This window comes from Myotis brandtii, unplaced genomic scaffold (assembly GCF_000412655.1).
Source record: "Myotis brandtii unplaced genomic scaffold, ASM41265v1 scaffold699, whole genome shotgun sequence".
Lineage (NCBI taxonomy): Eukaryota > Metazoa > Chordata > Mammalia > Chiroptera > Vespertilionidae > Myotis > Myotis brandtii.
The window spans coordinates 212,961-235,637 of record NW_005370733.1 but is presented as its reverse complement, the minus strand read 5'-3'; the positions used below and the strand labels follow the sequence as shown (position 1 = coordinate 235,637).

Here is a 22,677-nt window from a genome sequence, read left to right as displayed (position 1 = left end):
CACCACAAGCCCCGCCTCCAGCTCCCAATCCAGAGGAGTCACTGGCACCACTTCATCCAGGACTCATGGGATTTTAAAACCAAATTCATTCTCAAGTATCCAGGACTGACACCGCGCAAAGAATGTGCAAAGGAAATGAAACAGAATTTTTTATTGGTTTTCTTCCCCCCCCCCTTTTTTTTAGAAAGAGGAAGGGGGAGACAAACACTGATGTGAGAAAGAAACATCGATTGGCCACCTTCTGCATGCACCCGACTGAGGATCGAACCCACAGCCTGGACATGTGCCCTGCTGGGGATCGAACTGCCACCTTTTGCTATACAGATGGCGCTCCAACCAACTGAGCCACCTGGCCAGGGTGTGAAGCATAAATTTTAAAGGAGAAAGAAAGGATTAAATTTCTAAAATAGTCCACAAAACAGCTCACCCCTTGAGGACTGCTAACGGCTTAGAGATGATCATCAGACATCCTATCATGAAAGTTTCCGTCCTACTCTAAAGTGTAGGAAGCGGTACCGTCCTAGACCCGGACTGGGTGACTCAGTCCCAGGAGGGTGGAGCTCTGGCCACCTCCACTCACACCCCTTTGAGGAAAGATCTCCCCTTGAATATCTGCAGTAACAATGAAAATGGAGTGTCTGCCCTTTCCCACGGGCAGGGCAGGGCAGGGCAGGGCAGGCGGGGTTGCTCTCCAAGCGTCCCCGGCCATCGCTGCTCACTGTACCTCCCAGCCAGTCTCCTGCCACCAGAGCCCAGCGGGCATGCCTGGGGGAGGCGGGCACTGAACAGCAGCCTCCCTTGCCGGCTTGCCGAGCCACTGGACTGGCAAGTTTGCCCGCAGCTTAACCGTAATATCCCAGCAGCACCCGGAGACTGGCGTTTATGAACAGTAATAAAAAGTGTCATTTTAGCAGATCAGCTCCGGGAAGGTCCTGGGAATCCATCAAAGCTCTATTTACTGAGCAAAGTGAACTCCTTTTCCCAATCGATGAGAAATAATAACCAAGGCAACTCCTCTGCACCCCTCTAAGTCTGTGCTTACTCCCCTTTTTCATATCTGGGGACTGGCTGCTTTTTCAAAGAAAACCTCTAACGCTTCCAATGGCTCCTGCTGCCTGGAGGGTTCTGACAGCCGGCTCGACACAGAGCCACAGATCCCGTCCTCAGAGAGCACAGCACACACCTGCCCGGCCGGGAGCCCAGCCTCTTCTCCCCCCCTTTCCCCAGCCCCCAACATGGACTCGTCAGAGAAACCAGACTGAAGCCCAGCCAATGAATGAACTGAGCTTTCCAAGCCTATACCCAAACGCTGGCTCAGGCCTACTCCTTTAGCCCTGTCCTCCGCTGAGCAGACCAACCCCCACTTCCGCCTGCTCCCCATTCCTCCTCGCCCCACACCAACCCCAAGAGCCTCTGCCCAGGAGACGTAGGGACCGCAGCTTTACATGGATGCTGAGTTTGCCCAGAAGTGGCGGGAGGTGCTGTCTCCTGGGACCACTGGCCAGGCACTATTTTGCACATTTTTTCTGAACCTCCCTGTCCTCAAGGCCCCCGTGTCACTGGGGACAGGGGCAGCTGGTCGTCCTCATACCCTAGCGTGGGTGCCCACGTGTGGGTGATTCAGAGAAGCAGGCAGTTCGGGGGCATGGCAGCCTCGTGAGGACCTTCCGAGGGGCCATGTCAAGACCGTAGAGTGAACGGGCTGTGGGGCCAGGACAAGCGGAGAGCAGAGAGGGAAGGAAAGCGGACATTTACCTGGGACGAGGGAGGAAGCTGTGGCCAGAGTGGGAGCACTCCACAGTCCCCGAGTCCCGGCTCAGAGCCAGATGGCTGATGAATTAGGGGAAATCTATGTTAGAGTACCCTGCATGGACATTTTGCCCTTTTTCATAGAATGACATTTATTCCTGCATCTGATCAGGAAAGATGGGGTCTTAAGGACGCTTAGGATCAAGGAGGCAGCAGGGAGCCAAGTCCAGCCTGGTCCCAGAGGAGCACCTGTCTGTCCAGAGTACAGGCACACACACCTCCCGCCCTGACATCACTGCGACCACCACCCAGAGGAAGGGGCCGGGGCGGGGGGGGGGGGGCTTGGTACCCTCCTCTGAGCGACAAAGGCCTGGCCTGGCCTGCCTCTGACCCGGTGCCTGGGGCTGTCCTGACTCTGAGAAGATCCCTTCCAAGCCGAACATAAACTCCTGCACACAGCAGCCCCTGCTCTTCGGGGAGGCCCGAGGGGGGGGGGGGGCCCGCAAACCGCAGGAGAAGTGGGAATTTGCAGGGAAAGGATTCCACTTACGAGTCTGGAGCTCAAACTTTCGTTACCACTATATTTGCCATTTGAATCTCTAGTTAAAAAGATGCAAGAAATGAAGGAAAAGGGGGTTAGTGCTTCTGGAAACTGACAACAATTACTGCTGGTTATGAACAGTGACTGGGTCAGAAAATTCGAAAGGAAAACAAATGCGTACTTGGCCCAGTTTCCAACTAGTTTTCTGCCACAAAGGCAAAACCCAGCTGCTTTGTTAATTATTCATGAGGTGGGTTCTGAAAAGGCATAAAGGGAGACAAGTCAGGAGTGGGGTTTTGCATATGCAAAAGACTGAAATGCAAAAGATAGCATCACTTCTGGGGTGTGGTAGCTGCCCCATGTTGTAAATTCAACATGTTTGCAGTGCAATTACGTGTATATCCCCCAACCCTCCGAACGCAGTCCTCAGTGACAGAAGAGATAGGAAGAGCAAAGAGCTGGATGCCTGAAGGGGTGACTGAGACTCGCCACATGCAGTCTGTCCCAGGCCACATGAAACTGGTGTGGAAATCAATTAGCCGATAAGAACAAAGATACATTTATTTCCTTCCTGGGATGAAATGGATGGGGAGTGGCCCCACTCCAATTGCCTTTTAAAGGAAGACAAGTACCTCTGTTTGCTTCTTGGTGTTAACAAGGTCAATGGTAATGATGAGAAGACACAAAACCACATTCCCTAAGGATGAGTTACTGTAACAGTCACTCCTATGACCCAGACACCTCAAGTAGTTCTGGTCTCGCCTGAAAACTGCCAACACCTGTGGCCTGGCTATTGCTTCCATTGCAGTGTGCTTTACACCTGCCATTCTGCAGCAGCGCCCTGTCACGTACAGCGCAGCAGGCTGAGTCTGCCTAGCTGACTGCAGATACCCGAACTCTGCAAAGCCGCTAAGCTAGGTTCTTTGGAAACCCCTTAGGAACTGTTGGACTCACTTCAGGGAAATGCCAAGACTGTCTTTAGGCTAGTACCAGACCCCAGGCTGGGAGGATGCATGCTGATCCGGTACAGCGGAACTTCACCTTCACCTGTGCAGTTGGCCTGCTCTCTGAGTGCGAAGGCCCATGACAGGCACTCGGTGATACTGGCTGACTGACCACATTTACCAGCTACTTCCCGATGGCCATCGTCGCCCTGTGGCCCGTCCCCCAGCTTTCACCCTTGCCCCCAAATCCATTCTTTTGAAGCCCCTGTGAGGCCACACACAGCGCTGCCCCAAGCCCTCTGACAGCTCCCATCTGATGCAGGGTGACCCAGGCCCTCGCTGTGATCTGCGTCTGCCCCCAGCCCACACGCTGGCTGCCTTCCTGAGCCCCACTGCCGGGAACCCCTCCAGGGGCCTGGCCTCTGAGTTTTTGCCGTGACCTTCACAACAGCGCTCACTCTGATGCGTTTACAACGCACCCTGCCAGCCACCCCTTTGCAGCCCGTCTTCTGCTCCATGTCTTACATAGTTCGGATCACCTTCTCATAGACTAATTTGTGTGTAATTTACTTGTTATGTTCATTGTACTCACTGTCACCCTCCCGCTGGAATGTCAGAAAGGTAAGGATTTCTGTCTGGTTTGATCCGATGTATCCCAAGCACCCAAAACAGTGCCCAACTCAACAGATATTTGTTAAATGACTTTAAAAAGAAATTTCGATTCATAAAAAGAAGAAAAGAAAGGATGTCATGGTGTTCGTACACAGTAAGTTCTCATTTAACGTCGTGGATAGGTTCTGCGGCTTTAAGCAAAACGACATATAACAAAAATGGCTTTGCCACAGCCTTACTGATATAAACAAGAGTTGAGTTCTTGCAGCATCTCATCAACATTTTAACAAAACAATGTTGGACAAAACGATGTTATCTGAGGACCTGCTGTATTGGTAAGCCAGCCAGGCATTTTTCCTCAAAACAGTTGCTCAGTGGTTAGTGCTGGCCCCAACACCAAAGGGTCTCAGGTTCAATTCCTGATCAAGGGCACATATCTGGGTTACAGGTTTGATCCCTGGTCCCCAGTTGGGGTGCATTCAAGAGGCAACCAATAGATGTGCCTCTCTCACATCGATGTCTCTCTCCCTCTCTCTCTCCCCTCCTGCCCCCTCCCACTCTCTAAAATATCCTCGTGTAAAGATTAACAAAACAGACAGAAAACCAGCAGGGAACTATCCAGAACTGTGGCCTCCCAACACGGAGGAAGCCGCATAGCCCAGGTCACACGAGGCTCTACCACAGAAGCCGCCAGCCCTCCCCTCCGCTCCGCACTCAAGTGAACTGTTGAGCCCACACCTTATGCTTGGTGATCCCAGGAGACAACTTATCCCATAAAGGGTCTGAATATTCGATTAATGCCCAACTCTTCTGTAAACGCCCTAAGAATTGGGTTCATGGTCTATAGCCCTTCCTCAGCACTGTTCTTTCTCATCTTTCTTTGTACTTTTAAACAGGCAATGCTTAGGTCGAATACCGCCAGCCCGTACTTCACCTCTAATTTCCATCTCTACAGGTATTTCTACTGACAGGTCATATCTCTCCTATCCAGTTTTCAAAGGAGAAAAATGGATCGCTAAGCCCCACGCTGCTGGGTCAAAGCTCTAGTCGTGATGTAAGCCGAGATAAAGCCTCATTTGTGCAAACCACACGGAAGAATGAAATTAACATTTAATATCACTGTAAAGCCTTCCGTGCCTGCCTCCCAACCCCGCAGCATTAGGGAGATTGAAGGCTTTTGCTGGTGAGCAGAGACGCCTGTTTGGCCTCTCGACCTGTCTGTCGGGTGTGCAGGCGGAGGTGAGCGCACGCTCTCTGCCGGGCGGGCCACCCACAAGCACCTGGAGACGGACTGACCTCTCTTTGCCCAGGCGACCGTCCCCTCGCAGGAGTGCACGTAATCCTCAAACACCGTCTGCAAGACTGTGGCTCGCTCTTGGGTTTCCTGGGGGCCAACAGCCTGGGGTTGCTGGGAGGGTGATGGGAGGATTAAAGGAGAGACAGTCAGAGGCAGGAATAATGAAGCAGTTTATAATAGATTTAATAACAGTAAAATCACACAGTAACCACCTCGGGGCCAACAGGGTAATCCTTTCAATATTACCAGGGAAAAAGGGGGCTATGAAGATGTTAAAGTCGGGCAAAGACGAGGATGGCTTTGTGATGGAGCAGACCCGGTCTGTTTGTTTATTTACTTACTTACTAACTTTTCTTCCTGGCCTCTTATCACTCACATTCAAATTGAAAATCCACTGGAGACACTGGAATTTTCTGGGTCCAATTCGGGCATTTAAAACACCAATGAAGCGAAGTTGTTCTCTAATGACTCTTGTACCTCCTACAGAGGCCCCAGATCTTCCCCTCCCTCTTCTGGGCGAGCTCCCAGTGAGCTGCCTGAACTTCTCGCGGCCCCCCCTCCCCCCCGGGTTCCCGAGAGCACGGCCTCACCCCCCGGCCCCCCAGGCCGTTCAGATCATTCTTTCAGCCCACCCTGCCGAGCTCCCAGGAACCTGTTAAGGCATGGGCTGTCCCAGCAAACTGTTCCCTATAAGAAACTGCATCTGTATGCATTGAAAGACCCTACAAAGGGGATGTGTTAATAAAATACTTTCATCCTTTAACCATCCCAAAGATTTCCATTCCTTATCGCCTCCCCCGCCCCCGCCCAAATGAGTGTTTTGTTTCTTACACATCTTAAAACAAACACGCAGGCTTGAAGGAGAAACCGAGATGCAAAAGAACACGTTGTGCAGCCCCATGTGGCTCACACTCTGCCTCTTTGAATGGGGCGATCAGCCTCTGCTGCACACTCCCCGCGAGTCACGGGGGAGACGAGGCGGCCCAGCTCATGGTCCCTCTGACCCCGCAGAGGACCGGAGCGCCTGGCCGGCTGCCGGCCTGCCCCAGACGCTGAGGCTCTCGCTCCGAGAGCTGCCAGGGAGGAACAAAGGGAGAGAAGAAAAGCCCCCTTCTTTAGGATCGACATTCACCTCTGTATTAAGAGAGACTGAACACCCTGAAAATGTTTTTAGTTTAATCAGATCATCCCTGCTACCTGTTTGGCTGATGACAGTCTAGCTGATTTCACAGTACATGGCCCCCTAAGGGCATCCTCCGCTCCAATGTCAGGAGAAAAGTCACTCCGGAGCCGTGTTACGAAAGTGGACATTTGCTGTTGTCATTAACAAGGATTTTTTCAGCCGCTTAACTGATGTGAAATGCAAACTTTCTGTGCTGCCCTCCTTTCGTTAAGCCACCTCCGCAGCGCGACTGTCACCTTCCTCGCGTTTTCTTAAAGAGACGAATGTGAAATTAGCGAGGATGCCCTTTCCCCTGGCGGACAGAATCCTCTGTTATTAAAAAGTAAAGCACTTTAATAATGAAAACTTTTCCCTCTTTTTCCTGTGTTTTAACTGTTTAAAATTAATGAGAAGGGCAGAATGGCTGTCAAAGCGATATTGAAAGCCGGGCAGCCAGGACCGAATAAGCACAAAAATCCCTCCAGAGTGTTAAATAAACAGACTCAGCCTCCGAATCCCTCTGTTGGTTATTGTATACATTCTGTAACAGCTCTCAGAATAGATCTGAGAGCCAGGGAGGCAGAGAGGGTTCAGAATTCCAATAAAGGCCTCAAATTAAAGACAGCCTGGTGCGAATTCCAGGAGAAAATTAAAGAGACCTCAAGCTTAAGTGACAGGTGACTTGCTTCTGTGACACAACTGTCAGGGGATTTAGTGATAATATGGCAATATATTACAAAGGGCTTTTCTTATTCCCCCCCTTTAGGTTTCAAAATGAGGCATCTTTTTTTCCCAACCCAAAAAAAAAAAAATTACATATACACACACATATAAAAATGTGAGTGTGTATACAAGTGGAATATGTAGAAAGAGGCATTAAAACTGGGTTCACACATCTGAAATGATGAGGTCAGTTTTAGTAAAAATGAGGAGTTAGTGGCAGAAAATATAATATACTTTGGAAAAAGCATGCCTTACTACCCCCACCCGTTCCCAGAAATACTCTATTTTAAAATTGCCCCTCCTAAGAGTGAGTGAGGCACTTCTCAGTTGTCTTTTGGGGAGGACAGTCTAAATTTAAACTGAAGACAGGGGGGCAGAGTGACGCAGCGCGGCTCAGCCCAGACAGGTAAGCTGCTCCCCTAATGAGGGTGGGTCAGGCCCCGAGGGCATGTGAGCCCCACAGGATGCTCTGGCACCTCGAAGGCACAGATTCTGTGCTGGCTAATGAAGCCAGCCGGCAACTAGTGGACCCAGGCCGTTTGGAAAGACACATTTCCAACAGCTGCACGCACTCAGGCCCTCTGTCTGGGAGACCCTACTGATCTGGAGAGAACAGACGATCAAAGGGCACGATGCAAGGGCTGGTGATCTTATTTTAATTTCAATGTCTTGCGAGGCCAGTGACAGGTTTTGTTAGAATAAGTTTACAGGCCTATTTCACAGGACAAAAAATCTCACAGGAACGTGCCCGCTTTGAAGACTGAAGATAACAACAATCCCACGCTTATCAAGAAACAACAGATGAGTTGAAGATAACTGCACCCAATGGCTGTTGTCAAAGTGTTAAGTGGGAGCAGTAGTGGGGAGAGCGGCTTTTCGGAGGGAAGCATGTGTCTTGATACAGCTAACTTCTAAAGCATTTTAAAACTAAATGGAAGGATTTGTTTTAATCACTTTATTGCCAAGCTGAGTTTTATTCCCTAGAAACTTCTGAGTGCTTCCCAGAAAAGTTGAAAGATCAAATGTATTCTCTTTGTAGGTGGGTGAACTCACACACCCGGGCGCGGCTATATATATTTTATATGCCTAAATATGAAATATACATTTTACAGATGCTCCCCTGGTTTGCTTTCTGTTCACAGAAGCCCAGAAACGTACATGCCAAAGGGACATTTACAACGGACTTCAACCAGGCGAGTGGGGAGGGCAGTGTAGTGAGCCGCCCGGCTACGTGGCAAGGTCCGTCCCCTGGGCCCACTCCTACCTGCCAGCACTGGCCGTGCTGCCCCAGCTGAGAACAGCCAACAAGACGCACTGCACTTATGGCAACTAGAACCAAAAGCCGGGCCCAGCCTCCACTCTGTTCCTCCTGCTGTTCACAACACTGTCAGCTGTGTATCCATGTGATCACGGGTCATATTATCAATTTCGTTTATTTGTTCTTTGTCCTCTGAATTCAAGCTAAAATGGGTCAAACAAGTCAGGTTTTCATCAACAGGACGCCTAGAACCCAGCATGAGCAGTTTCGTTTTCTAAGTTAACTGGGTGTTTTGGTGTCAATAAATGCCCACCCTTGCCTAGCACTTTTCTTTCTAAAAACAAAGACCATCAAACCTTAAAAATATCAAAACACTCCATCAGGGCAGGAGCCTGGGGTGTAGAGTGTGTGCAGGGCGCTCTATGCCCTGACTCATTTAAACCTCCCGACCACCCTACGAGATGGGCACTCTGGTTCTCCCCATTTTGCAGATGGAAAAACCAAGGCTGGGAGAGGCTAACCGGCCCCCAGTGCAGAACCACTAGCTGTGAAGCAAGGACTCAGACCCAAGTGTGCAACCCTGGGCCTGGCCCCTCTGGGCCCAGCAGGCTTCAGGGCTGGCCTCGAGCCAAGGCACAGGCTGGAGGAAAACCTGCCTGCAAGGCCACAGCGGGCGGGTGCTAGGAAAGGGCCCGTGTCCTGAGGAGCAGAGGGGACCGCAGCTGCGCTGCTCCTCCTCTGGGGAACATCCTGCAGGAGGCCCCACAATGCACCCCATGACCCAGGTCCACACCTCCACCAGGGCCGGGCGCAGAGCGTCTCCGTGAAGAGGGGCTGAGTGGACCTTCCTGTCTCAGCTGCGGCCTCACCGCTTTGCTCTCATTTCCGAGGAGCAGGCAGATGCTAACCTGCCGCTCCTGGTGCCGTGGCAGAAGGCTTGGTGTCACTGCGCGGGCTCTGATGTCACATCGGCTATGAACTGATGTGACAATATGACAGTGATGAGTAAGAACCACAGCAATAACAACCAAATGCCCTTTGGTAGCGGTGCTGGGGTTTGGGCTATTTCTTACTCCATCCTCCAGCGTCCTCAGGAGAAGAAACCACCGTCATCTTTACTTCGAAGAAACTAAGGACTAGAAGGGCCAGCAGTGCCGTCACACCGCTGAGAAGGGGGACCAGGAGTGACCTGAGGCCACGCTCCGAACTACTCTGCCCCACGGCCCCCTCAAACAGCTCCCCCGGGGCCCTGCGCATCCCGCAGAGCTCTCCGGGGCCACCAGGAAAGTTGTGGGGGCAATAAAAACCCTAACTAGAACCTGCAACAGCTCCAGAAGAGCAGAGGCGTCAAGACCAGGCGTGCCCTTGGTCACTGGTCAACTGTCTTGATCGTCACTCTTAGGAAGGGTGGTCCCAAGTCCACTGTGGCTGGGAGTTTTTCCATAAACATCGCCTAAAACAGCTTGTTGATCAGCTGAGTCTTTAATCACTTTTCTTACTCACAGGGAGCTTTGTTGTGTACTATTTATTGACCAACTTTCACTTCTATAAGAATGGTTTCCATGACCTATATAAAAAGGAATGTAGTTCCATTTTCCTGGTTTGGTTACTACAAGAGAGGATATTGGTGTATAAGGATGTGTGCTTTGAAATCAGACCGCTTGCTCTCACATCCCAGGAGGACGAACAACTAGTGTGCCCTGGCCAATGTCCCTTCACCTCTGCAGCCTCGGCTTCCTCATCTACAGAGTGGGAGGTTAAATGGGACCGAGCCTGTGAACAGCCTCGTGTAGTCCCGAGTCCAGAACCCAGAGGTGACAGACGCTGGGATATTCCTCTCCTTTCCCTACGTATTCTCCGACCAAGAGAACTTAAATCAGGGCCAGTCAAATCCAGTCCCCGACTCGGGGAGAATATCGATCCAAATTAATACACACACTAGCAGATAAAAAACCTCTTAAGCTTGGTCTATTTGGCTCTGATTTTCCAGTCTATCCTCAGGCATCAGAAAACAAATGTGAAATATCCTAATAATTAGTATATCACAGACAAAGTTACTGACAGCAACACCACACACTCACTCTCACTCACACACTCTCACATTCACTCTCACACTCTCACACTCAGTCTCACACTGACACACTCACTCTCACACTCACTCTCACACACATGTGACGCTCTGAGTGAGTGCAGGACTGGTGGGGGATGCCTGCCTGGCAGGAAGACAGCCTCAGGAAGAAGCGGCCGCTGCTCAGGATCCCCTTACGGAACTGCATGGGCAATAAACATTTTTCCTCTTAATGATCTCAACTTTCCTCTTCCTCTGTGTACTGCACACAGTAAGCAAATGGATGAACTAAGAGTGTCTGAAAAGAGACATGCTGTCTTGGGTGGACGGCCTGGTCAGTTGTCCTTGGTGACAATTGGAGAGGGCCCGCTGGGCTGGGCGGGAAACGCCTGTGGGCGCGATAAGGCCGAGGAGTGGCCTGGGCGGGAAGCCTGCCTGCCGGGCGGACTTCCAGCACGGACACTGGCCCATTCACTGGGTGAGACCAGCAAACACCCAGAAGCAACGGAGAGAAAAGACACAATCAGATTTGGCCTCATCTGATGTTGCTGGCCCTCAAATAGGCACTTTACTTGATAGGAAACAATCAGCAGCAGCAAAATCTCCGCTACCCCAAGTGGAGAAGTGAGTCCCATCTGTTAGCAGCAAACAATAAACAATAAAGCTCACCTGGCCACCACCTCGTCTGGCTTGGAAAGAATCATCCCTTGTCAGAACAGACAGAATATCCTCCATCTTCATCTCAGAAGTGCTGTAAGAGAAAGAGCACAATAAACACTCCTCTCCCAACCACCCAGATCCGACGCCCAGGACCGGCCCTTCTCATGGCAGATGTCATGCAGAAGGAGCACCGCATAGGGAGGGCCTGGCCTCACCCCCAGGAACCTGGGAGGAAGGGACGGGGGGACTAGTCCCAATATGTCCCTTCCTCCCGGGTGAGTTTTAAGTGGGCTGCATTTAGAATTTTCTTTATAGGGGTCACCTCTCTTTCTTTCTTAATACTGATTTTAGAGATGGAGAAAGAGAGATAGAAACATCAATTTGTTGTTCCACTTATTTATGCATTTACTGGTTGATTCTTGTATGTGCCCTGACCGGGATCCAACCCACAACCTTGGCGTATCAGGACGACCCTCTGACCAAAAGAGCTACCTGGTCAGGACAAATGTCGTTGTTTCTTAATAAATCTCAAATACTAAATAAGTAGGCCTGGTTACTGATATATTATGTTGACTTGAGCAAGAGATGATGACATAAAAACATTTCAGATAGTCCCTTTTGTTTAGAATTTAATAAAAAGGTGGGGGCGAGCTTAAGATCCTTAACTGTTGGGGTGAACACCCAGTGAAGGTTAACGGGCCAGCACCTGCTGTCCACTCTCTTCCAATCCGCCCGAAGGATCTTCATGCCTGTCCCTTAAACACTAAGGGTGAGGAGCGCGCTCTCTGGCGAATGCAGAGCTATGTGCAAACGGCCGAGAGCAGAATGTGGGCATCGGCCATGACCAGAGCCACGGAGCCCAGACAGCCGTCCCCCCTGCCTGCAGTGGAGCCACCACACAGCCGTGGGAAGTGCGTGCCGTCACGTATCAGAGACCAAGGAACCGGGAGCGGCTGACGCTTCCCAGGGAGAAGGGGAAACGAAGGGGGAGTTCTGGGGCAGAAAAACAGATCATAAAAAAATAAGTGATTTTCTCACACGCTGTTGTTTGTTAAAAAATGTAACGGCAGATTAAAACACGAACAGCAAGCTCTAATGTGGGACCAGGCACCGCTCCCCCTTTCCCCTAAAGGTTACTCTGCCGAAGCTATGAATGAAAATGTCACGTCTCCGACAGCTATTTACCTGAAATGTGTCACCACGTCCCTGCACGCCCCAGCCCGCAGCCCCCTCTGCTGCAGCTTCGGGCCGTGGATACGGGAAATCTTTGCACAAAAGCACGAGTCAGCCGGGAAGGCAGAGTGCTTACTGGAGGGAAGGAGTGGGGGAATGCCCATGATTTCTTGGGAAATCTATTCTTCATATGCGAGGGGACTGTTACGGCTTTGACCTCGCCTCTTATTTATGCCTGGATGTCTGAAGGGGGGTGAAAACACAGCCCAATCCTATCTTTTCCTTTGACTGTCTGACTTGCCTCTATTCATCCCTTTCTTTGAGGACAAATGTCGGAGGAATACAAAAGTAAAAGAAGCATAAGGACTTGGGGTCAAATCTTGATCAGGCAGAAAAGAAGGAATAATGCCATTCACAGTCAGGGACACAAAGAACTAAACATGCCACAGAAGGCCAGCTTTCCCCGTGCACGGCAGCGCTGTCACGCCCGCCAGGGCCCGCTGCGACGTGGTGTGCGGGTCCGCATGACAAGCTGGACCACTGACCCTCCAGGAACAGGAGCTGAGCGTGCACTGGGCAACTTACAGTGCCAGGGCCCTCCCATCCTCAGAAACCTCTGCTTCTGAGGAACAAAGCGCATCTGCTCTGCTTACTGATGGTTCTATCAACAGATCTGAACCACCCACCTTACCAAAGAGGAGGGAGGTAAATAAATAAATTCAGGGAACTGTCTTATGCCTGATCTAAGAAACACACGTTTTGATGAAGCACTTACATTTTAATAAACCAATGACGACTTTCATTAGAAACTTCTCCTTTCATTAAAGTGGGGCAAGTGAAGGAGCTGGCAAGTACAAAGAAGTCAAAGGACTAGAAACAAAGTCCTCAGCGTCTAGAACGAGGCGGCCATGGGCAGGGCACTGTCTCTCGCCCCGTCTGCTAAAGGGAACTGCGGAGTGTGAGGCAGGCAGCAAGGTGCGTGAGGGCCTTGCTGCCGTCCGGAATCTTCCCCGCAATTCATCAGCCATCCCAGCATCCCGCTGCCTGGCTCTCGGGTTCTTGAGCATAAAACACACACACATTCTCCTCCTTTAAATTTTTAAAAAATATTTAGGAGTTCCACCCTGGCCAGGTAGCTCAGCTGGTTAGAGCGTCATCCCGATACGCCAAGGTTTCAGGTTTGATCCCTGGTCGGGGCACATACAAGAAGCAACCAACAAATGCATCAGTAAATAGAACAACAAATCGGTGTTTCTCTCTCTCTTCCTCTCTCTAAAAATCAATTAATAAAAATCCTAAAAATAAATAAATAATAAATATTTAGGCATATCTTTTGGATTCCAAAAATGTTCACATCTGCTTCTTTCCACAGTGCACTCTGCCATTAGTTCTTATGAGATTTCATTTTTTTGTATTAAGTCAAAGAACAGTCTATATTAGATGTCCAACATACAACACACCCTTCCTCACGTGGACACGGGACGCTGGCGCCTGGCTGTGCACCGTGACCGGGTCTGAGCGTTACTGAGCGGCTCGCACCAGCCCGAGACGCAGTCAGGGGTTCGGGCACAGGCACTTCCATGGGTGACTTTTTGGGGCAGAAGCCAGTGAGGGTGGACCCTACAGGCCTTTCCCCTAAATGAATGTTCTCACACCAGCTGGTATCCTCCCTCCACTAGGCTACACTCCCTCCCTCTCTTGGTATTCCCTGTCCTCATCCTTCTGAACTTCCTCTCCACGTCCAAGATGAAGCTCTTGGTGACGAGTGAGTGGCCAGCGTGAGCTCTCTCCTAAGTAAGGTGAAGTATGCAAGTGTTCCCGACACAAACGAAAGCACCGCTCACTGGGAAACTGTCAGGATGAGAGACATTAAATGAGCCCACTGGGCACTGACCACTCACGGGGAGTGGACCCCGCCTGCCCCACCCAAGGAGATCAGACACCTTTTCTGAATAAGCCGCAGTCCATGAACACTCACGCCAGCAACCCCGAAAGAGTGCCACGAGGGTGAGAGCAGAGCCCTGCAGGTACTGGGGGGCCACCTTGTGCACCCATCTCTCCCAGTGGGTGACCTGGGGTCCCCCGGAGCAGGTTCCGATGTGGGGGGCAATGACTTCCCAGGAGAGACCCCTGCAGTGTTCCTGGATGCTTTAGAGAGAGCACAGGCCTGGGCAAAGGCAAGTACCAGCAGGCGAGGCCCCATGCTCAGCTGCTCGGCAGAGCTGGGCGCCGGAGTCACCGGTGGCTCCTGGTGGCTCTCAGGGTACCCTCGGCAGCCACGGCTCTTGCGGTGCCTCCAGGACATGGGATGCACCGCTGTGCTATGTCTGAGCAGAAGTTCTGGAACGTGGACCAGAGTAAAAACTTTAGAAGCCTATTATTAGACTTTGTTATATCAGGTGCCAGAGACTGTGTGGAAAATATGCTAAAATATTAATTCCCGGCCCCCGTGGATTCCTCCCGCTTGCACTGTAACTCCTGGACAAGAGGAAGCGCCACTCTCCCTGCGGCTTTCCCCGCCTTTCCTCAGGGAGGTCAGGTCTGGCAGAAGCCCCTGGCGCAGCTCCCGTGCCACTGAGTCCTCTGCGCCGTGACCAGGGCTGGACCGGGGCTGCAGGAGGGGACAGGGAGGCGCTGCCACCTGCCCAGGCCTGACAAGATGGGGGCCAGAGCTGCCTGCGCGTGTGCACACACTCCAGTGGCCACCCAATCACTTCCTTCCAGGTTGGTTTTCCTGAGGGAAGGGGAATTGTGTGATGAGTAAAAAGTGTTGTTTTTTTCAAAGATAAACCATCTTCACCTTGGCTAATGTTGCTAAATGGTTAGAACATCAGCCCACACACCAAAGGGTCTCCGGTTCGATTCCCAGTCAAGGGCACAAACCTGGGTTTCAGGTTTGCTCCCTGCCCCCGGTCAGGGCGTGAGCAGGAGGCAATCAATTGATGTGCCTCTCTCACATGGATGTTTCTCTCTCTCTCCCTCCCTTCCACTCTCTCTGAAAAGCAATGGAAAAAAATATCCTCAGGTAAGGATTAAAAACAAAACAAAATAAAACAAAGATAAACCAACTTTAAAGGTACATTAATTGCAAGAAATAAAAATTGTGAACAGAACGGCCTACAAGAAGCCGGCTGTCAGAGAACGAAACACGGGCCTCCTTGCATGAAACACAGAGGCGACAGATCGTCCTATGACTTAGTCTCGCCACGCAATGGAAGTTGTCATGTGCTGACGGCATGAAGGGTTTTGGCTGTTGCCACTGGCTATTCTGGGACTCATTTAGGGATCACAAGGGTTAATGGCTCTTCGTCAGCTTACAAGGCCCAGCCGCTATAAGAAGCGACAGAAAGTTAATTAGGTGAGATCAGCCGGAGCCGCTCGGGTTTCTGACTCACTTGATTTTGTGAGAAGCCAGCGAGCTGACATATTCTGCCTCCGAAGGAGCCAAGAAGAGCAGGCTGCTCCCGTGGCAGCCAATGCGGGCGGTTCTCCCGATCCGGTGGATGTATTCCGCGGCTGAAGACGGAGCGTTGTACTAAAAAGGGCAACAGAAATGAAGGCATTCACAGATCAAGGGACTGCCATTAATTGGAAGTGCAATACCCCTCACCTGCCTCCAGGTATCCCAGGAATTAAATCCTGGTGCTATGGTTACCCTAACACAATCACAAGGCGAAGTCACTCAACCCTGAAACTCCTGCTTCATTGGAAATAACAAGGCTCTGACAGGCCGACGTGAACAGTGGCCAAGTTTCAGATAAACGAGATGTCTCCTCGTCCCAGTATCTCCTTTCTAATTTTATTTCTCCACAGGTCCCTGCAGCTTCCTATTTGCATCTTTTCACGGAGGTGACTGTGCAAGGTGAAAGCGTGGGCAGGTGGGGAAACCACTGCAGATGACCACATGACCTTGGCCTACTCCCTGGCAGACAAGCAGTGGAGGGGAGGAGCCTGACAGGTAAAGAGCAAGGGGTCGATGACCTGGACCAGAGGTCAGCTCGGGGCTGGGCCCCAGGAGCTGGCCTCCGCACCTGCCTGCAGCCCTCGGTCCCAGCGGAGCAGGGCTTCCTCCCCACAGGGACTTGCTCCTGCCCCGCGGACAGTGTTCCTGACCCTGGGAAGGGGTTCTAGAACTCAGTGGGATGAACTGCGCACAGCATCATGTCGTCTACGGCAAGAACTTCACCATCATCAAAAATGACCCTTTTCGCCCTCTGCTGCTACATGAATCAAACGTCAGAGGGCAGATCACACTAGTCAATATTCACAGTATAAGGCTCTACATGGCTGACTCTGTGTCCAGCCTTGCACACATCCCAGTCACCCGCGCCTCCTCAGCTTTAACTCGCTCGGAGGCCAGCGGGAAGGAAGACGGCGCTTCTTGTCACAGTGATCACCTGCGGGGAGCAGAGATTCCCCACCCGTGGCAGGCGTGTAGCTGCACCAGAACGTGAATAAACCATGATTCATGTAAACAGGGCATGTCTCCCCTGGCCCGCACTCAGAAAGGCTTGAAAATACCATTCTGCAGACTAACGAAAAGAAAAAACAAAACTAAAACCACCAGGCCCTAGCGCTAACGCCCATACCCTCTGGCAAAGTGTCTAAGGCTCGCGGTCTGTGTGAGATGCTGTCAGGGACTTAATTGCCCCCTGCAGGTCAATGTACAGGACACGGCTCTCAGGACAGCTGAGCCGTCTCCTCCTGGACACCATGAGGCCTCCCAGGGGCCCGGGGAATTCCTGTTATTCTCAAATGGCTGAAACTTTGCGTGTGACATGCGTTAGTCTGAAGCCGGGAGCGGCCCCCTCCCGCGATTGCAGGCTGGCTGCTTGCTGCAGCAGTCAGGTGGGCTGAGTTAAGGAAAGATGTCAGGAGAATTGTGCAGATACGGCCGGTTGCTGCCTGGTTACCAGGGCAACACCCAGGAGGGTAATAATAATTATTCTACTTAAAGCCAGCGCATCTACTCATGATCATATATTCCTGCCTCGAGCTCACACCTTAACAACTAAAAAATTACCTGAACAATCCATGTGACTTGAGGGAGATCTAAGCCTCGAGCTGCAACATCCTTCAAAACAGAAAAGAAGACGGCTTAGGACTGAGTTTCTGAACCATGTGGGGGTCACACACAGATCCGCTGATAACCTCATACAGAGGAAGAGGGCTCACACGCTTGCTCACACACACACACACACACACCTGCACACGGCCTCAGGAAGCCACCAGTCCGTTTGTGGTTCCAAGTTCTGACTCGGGGTAAATGCGAGGAGCCCGTCCCCCGCAGGAGCCCAGGTCCTCACACGCGTCGTTCTCCGTGGTGCCTTGGAAGAATTCTGAAAACTTCCAGCGTGTCTGACCGCTTTTACATTTTGTCTGGGACACTCTATGAGGAATGCGCTCCTGGGTTATCAGCCCCATCCCGCGCCCACCAGCAGAGCGAACGACCAGCACTGAGGCGGGCTTCTGGAAGGTCACCCAGGCACCCCTCGTGGAGGTGGCCGCAAAGCATTTCCTGCGCCTTTGCCGGCAGCCTCCAAGCAGCAAGGCCCAGGCAACGCCTGCCTCTCTGTCGTCTAAATCAGAACACGGGACCAGACAGGCGAAACTATGACAGCAATGGAGACTCCGATTTTCTTTCCGGCTGGTTGCCACCTGCAAAGCGGACTCCTCTCTAGCTGTTCTGGCTCCTCCAGCCCCCAGCAAGCAATCTGCACTGGCATCATCTTCACGCTGCCAGTCGGAGCAAGAGCACCCGCCAATGCGTCCTGGGCACTTCCTACACACCAGCCCCCGTGCGGCTCTTCAAAACAACTCTGATTCCAAGGCCCTGTTACAGTCTCTGCTCTGACCCCAGAAAAGGCGCCACACCTTCCTGCGCCGTGGTGGGGAATTTGGTAACATTCAGCAAAATTGCTATGTACTTACCCTTTGACCCAGAGCAATCTTACATCTCAAAATCCATCCTGAGGACACGCTGGCAAAAATACAAAATGGCCTCTCACGCACAAGGCTGTTTGTGTGGGCAGCTTGTGGCTGCAGGCCTGGCAAACACCCCAACGTCTAGCAGGAGACAGTGACCCCGATACCGCAAACCCGCCCCTTATGTACGGTTCCACCGCCATGAGAGGGAGGGTTCCCATGGAGACTCACTAGGGTACATTTCGAGTGTGTATAACATGCTTTTGTGTAAGAAATGAGGGAAATAAAGTATATTTGCCCATATTTCTAAAAGAAATAATAAAGGGGAAACCCCAAAAGCTTAGAAAAATAGTTGCCTGGAGAGGAAGGGAGAGGAGAGGAGAGGAAGGATGGAAGCGAACCTCGGTCAGGGGACCTTCAGAATGTGACGCCGAGACTGAGTAAATGTCTGCAAACTAAAAAGTAAGATGACTGGCTGTCGTGCCACGTGAAGTGGAGTGTCACCTATTCTCCAAAGCAAACCCCCCAAAACCTGGGCCTCACAAGGGGTCTGGACGTAACTGCTAGTTTAGAGGAACTATGGGGGGGGAGGGACAAGGTAGCCACCATGAGGAGAGACGGGGCAAATCCATGGGGCACATGGTCTGGTTTCCTCCACCAGAAATCCAAGGGAAAATAGGTCAGCAACCCACACCCAGACGCAGCAGCACCGGGTGGAAGAACGGACAGATGGCTCAGCGGGTCCCCGAGAACCAGCACCCGGAGAGTCCCCCAAACTGCCAACTGACTTCTCTCCAGGCGGAGGGGTTGGGTGATTTTCACTTTTCTCTTTGCATTTTTGTTTTATTTTCCTCTTAACAATAGATGGATAGATGCCCCAGATTTTCACTTAGAAAAATGGCACCTACAGAGAAGCTGGAGTAGCACAACGAGCACCTGTTTGCCTTCACCTGGACGCGCCGATGAGGATGGCTGGGGCGCCCGCCTCCTCTTTCCCTCTCTACACACACGCTCCTCTGAACCACGGAAAGGCCCTGGGACGCCAGGACGCTGTACCCCTACATACTTCAGATGCGCCTCCTAAGTAAAAGCACATCCTTCTACATTGGACACTCAGTGCCGGGTCACACTATCTCCTAGGAGTTCGGTTCACGTTGCTCCAGCTGCAGCAGAGGTGGGGGTGGTGTGTCCCTCTGCTGTCCGTCCTGTATGGTGATGACTGTCCACTCGCCTGAGGGAGGGGCGCCAACAGCCTCTGCATCTGAAGGTACCTTCGCCTTTCTAATCAGTAAGAAATTGGGAAGAGAAACTGGGAGACCGTTTCCCAAATCCTTCCACCCAGTGTTTCCGCCTCTGTGGGTGCTGCCTGTCTGTACCCTGGTGACTGCGAGGGATGACTTCCTGTCCGGCACACCTTCCTCCCACTCGAGAACTGGCACCCTTTGCAAGAGCAGCCTCCTTCCTTCCACCCAGTGTTTCCGCCTCTGTGGGTGCTGCCCGTCTGTACCCTGGTGACTGCGAGGGAGGACTTCCTGTCCAGCACACCTTCCTCCCTTTCGAGAACTGGCATCCTTTGCAAGAGCAGCCTCCTCTCTCCCCTCTCTGAAGTACCACTAAGGAATCACATGTATAGTTGGCTTTTTTGAAAAATGATAATCCTATGCAAGTTTCTGCAAGAAGCACATTAAAACGATCGCTGCCTGGGACTGAGGGAGACTCCGTGCCACATCCACCTCGCCCAGCACGGGGGCGGGACAGGCTGGTCAGCCCTCCCTGCTCTCCTCCCAGCGGCGCCAGGCTGCCTTTCTGATGCATTAAGCTGGAGTTTAATGTATGAAGGGTGCCGAGCGCCCACGAGGTGCCTGCAGGCAGCTCCCACACCCCTGCAGGCCCGTCCCAAGCAATGCCTTTGAGAAAACTAGTGCTCCCCTAAGGGGCCCGGGACCGCCTTCTGCACTGACCACAGCTGATGGCGTCATTAAGAAACGACGTGTTACTGACGTGCTCTGTAGGGGGGGGTGCATGCAGACAAGGGACTGCCGGAGCCAGACAGACAGGAGGGCTTTGCAGAAAATGTAATGTTCGTCAGTTTAGTAAATTCAACCAAGAATCTCTAACACAGCGCCTGGCGTTCACACAAGTCACGGAGTGCACATGCGCTGAAGCGGTGAGTTAGGAGCGACTGCAGACCGCAGCCTCTCATCCGACCGGTCAAGGTTCTGCCTCCCACCCGGTGGCCTGGCTCAAGACACCAGCTCAGACAGTCCTCCCTGTGTCCCACTTCTTGTGTTGGGGTGGGGAGACCTCACCAACAGTCAACCACCACTCAGCCTTGATCAGCTATGCCTTTAAGCACGGCTTTCCATTCTGGGCCTGGCGGCCACAGAGAGCAGGAAAAAGTACTCTCCCTGCTCCAGGAATGGAGGATGGACTTCAGCAGCCATTAGATCTGGGTGAGTCAACTGAGCCCCGAGCCTCAGTTCACACGCCTAACAATGGCTGTAGGATCCACCCTATTTATCTCCAGAGGTGACTGAAGATCAAATGAGGCCGTGCATATCAACACTGAGCAGCCATCTAATGTCACTTCCTGATGAAGGAAGAACTGGGATGGTGGTGACCAGGCCTCCCTGCTCTCTTCCCCGCTCACACCCTCCCCCTGGGGCAGGGGACAGAGGCAGGACCCTGCTCCCCGATCCTGCAATGGCATCAGCGGGCACTGGGGCGCCAGGAAGCTGACCTGCTGAGGACTCAGCAGAGGCCTCAGCCTCACCACCCCCGTCAGAACTCAGGCCCAGCCCCTGTGCTGCTGGAACCTAACTAGGGCAGAAGAACCGCTAAAGTCAGCTCTGAAAGACACTCGGCGGTGAGGCCGGGAGGGCCCAGCTTGACGACCGGCCGCCTCCACGAGACGGAGGAGCACAGATGGAAGGCAGCTTGCTCAGGTGCCAGCCTGTCAGTTGGATTAAAATGACTCATTTATTTACCCAAGATCCTCACAAAGTGCTTTTACTAACAGGGAGAGGGGCCGCCGGCGCTCTGAGGAAGGGACGCAGCGAGCTCGCCTCTGCGCCACCCCGGCCTGCCAAAAGTCATTACTGCCATGTGTGGGAGCCATCAGCGGGGTACAGGCCCCCGTTGTCCGGGTGACAGATTGGGCTGCACAAACAGAGGAGGAAGGAGAGAGCGCAGAAGCTGTCAGAGGCGAGAGATCTTGGCTGGAGCCGCCAAAAAACTGGCAACATGAGTTAGCGTAACTGAGTAAACAGCCAACAGTCTCCCAAGGATTTTGCCATTAACACAATGAAATAAAGTGGAAAAGAGAAACTTCACCTAAAAAATAGGCCCCACAGAAAACCGAGCGCCTCCACGCACTTGGGCGGTGGACGGGTCTCGTGGCCCCTGCGGACGTGCTCCTTTGTCTCGGAGCCTCCTGGCAGCGGGACTCCCCCGGGGGAGGGAATTAAGAACTGCAGACATAACAGCGGACTTCAAGCAAAAAAACGCGAAGGTGGAGGCGAGCAGCACAGGTGACTTGCCCAGCGGAGGGGGGTGCTCTGCTGGCTGGGGCCAGTCCCCAGGGAAAGCGAGAAGGACACATTCGAGGACGCGAGAGAAGGGCCGACTTGGCTGAGGGTAAGGAACAAGCGGGAAATGGGGACAGAGGAGACGGGAAGGGGTCCAGCCCCAGAAGGTACTAGTGGACACGAGAACTTTTGACAAATTTATCAAATAGATTATTTGGACTCGTCTGCAGTGTTGGCTCGCCTTTGAAGAGAGGGAACACCAGCACCCGACTTGTGGACGGGCTCCTAGAGAGGGCTGCTGGGTCGGACTCAGACCTCCGAGGCCAGCACTCCCAGCAACTGTTCTCCGTCTGACCAACCACGCTCGGCACAGCCAGGCGGCCACACGTGAGAATCGGCACACTGCTGGCTGGCAGGCCGTCTCCTTTATGACCTTACACAAGAAAGACAGGAGCACTCACCCATACACTCGGAGTTCAGGGAGAAAACCACCGCTAAGTCACACTGAACACGGAGCAGGAGTTCCTTAAAGAGGAATTCATTAGAGGCCTAGCAGGTGGTCAAAGAGCTACTCGTCTGCTGCTAAACAGCACGTCATCACCGGGTTACTCCATTTACAGTGCCGTTTCCCTGCTGTGTGGACAGGGATTTCTCAAATCATCAGGGATTAAGCTGCATCACCCACGATGGCACAAGTAGGGAGGGATTTTAATCTTGGGAGCGAGCAAAGCCCCGGTGAAGTGCATCCCCAGAGAAGGGCCGTCGAAGGCGGGACTTTCCATCTTGAAAGAGCCGGAGATGTGCATTCAAAGGGCCAGCGCTGGGCTGGAGGCAGCCTCCAGGGTGGCAGCGCGGGGCGAGGGAACTGCCTGCACACTGTAGGGCAAGTGACAGACACCAGCAGACACACTGCCCACGGCAGCTGCTCCTGGAAGGAGGTGAGCAAGGTGCGTAGAGTGATTTTGTTGTGGAAAGACTCTCAGCTCTAATTACTCCCGATAGCTGTAATTTACAAGTTTTTAGTGGATAGAAATCAGC

At 52.3% G+C, this 22,677-nt stretch overlaps 1 protein-coding gene across 1 annotated transcript in view; it reads right to left on the bottom strand.

Annotated features, from left to right (window-relative positions):
- The window catches only part of DDX31 (DEAD (Asp-Glu-Ala-Asp) box polypeptide 31), a 53,356-nt gene that overhangs the window by 10,964 nt on the left and 19,715 nt on the right, over positions 1-22,677 (bottom strand). The window contains exons 14-17 of the mRNA XM_014529891.1: positions 17,211-17,261; positions 15,583-15,722; positions 11,024-11,105; positions 5,143-5,254 (exon numbers count right to left, since the gene is read on the bottom strand). Of these exons, the coding sequence (XP_014385377.1) occupies positions 5,143-5,254; positions 11,024-11,105; positions 15,583-15,722; positions 17,211-17,261 (385 nt within the window). The remainder of the gene's footprint in view (positions 1-5,142; positions 5,255-11,023; positions 11,106-15,582; positions 15,723-17,210; positions 17,262-22,677) is intronic.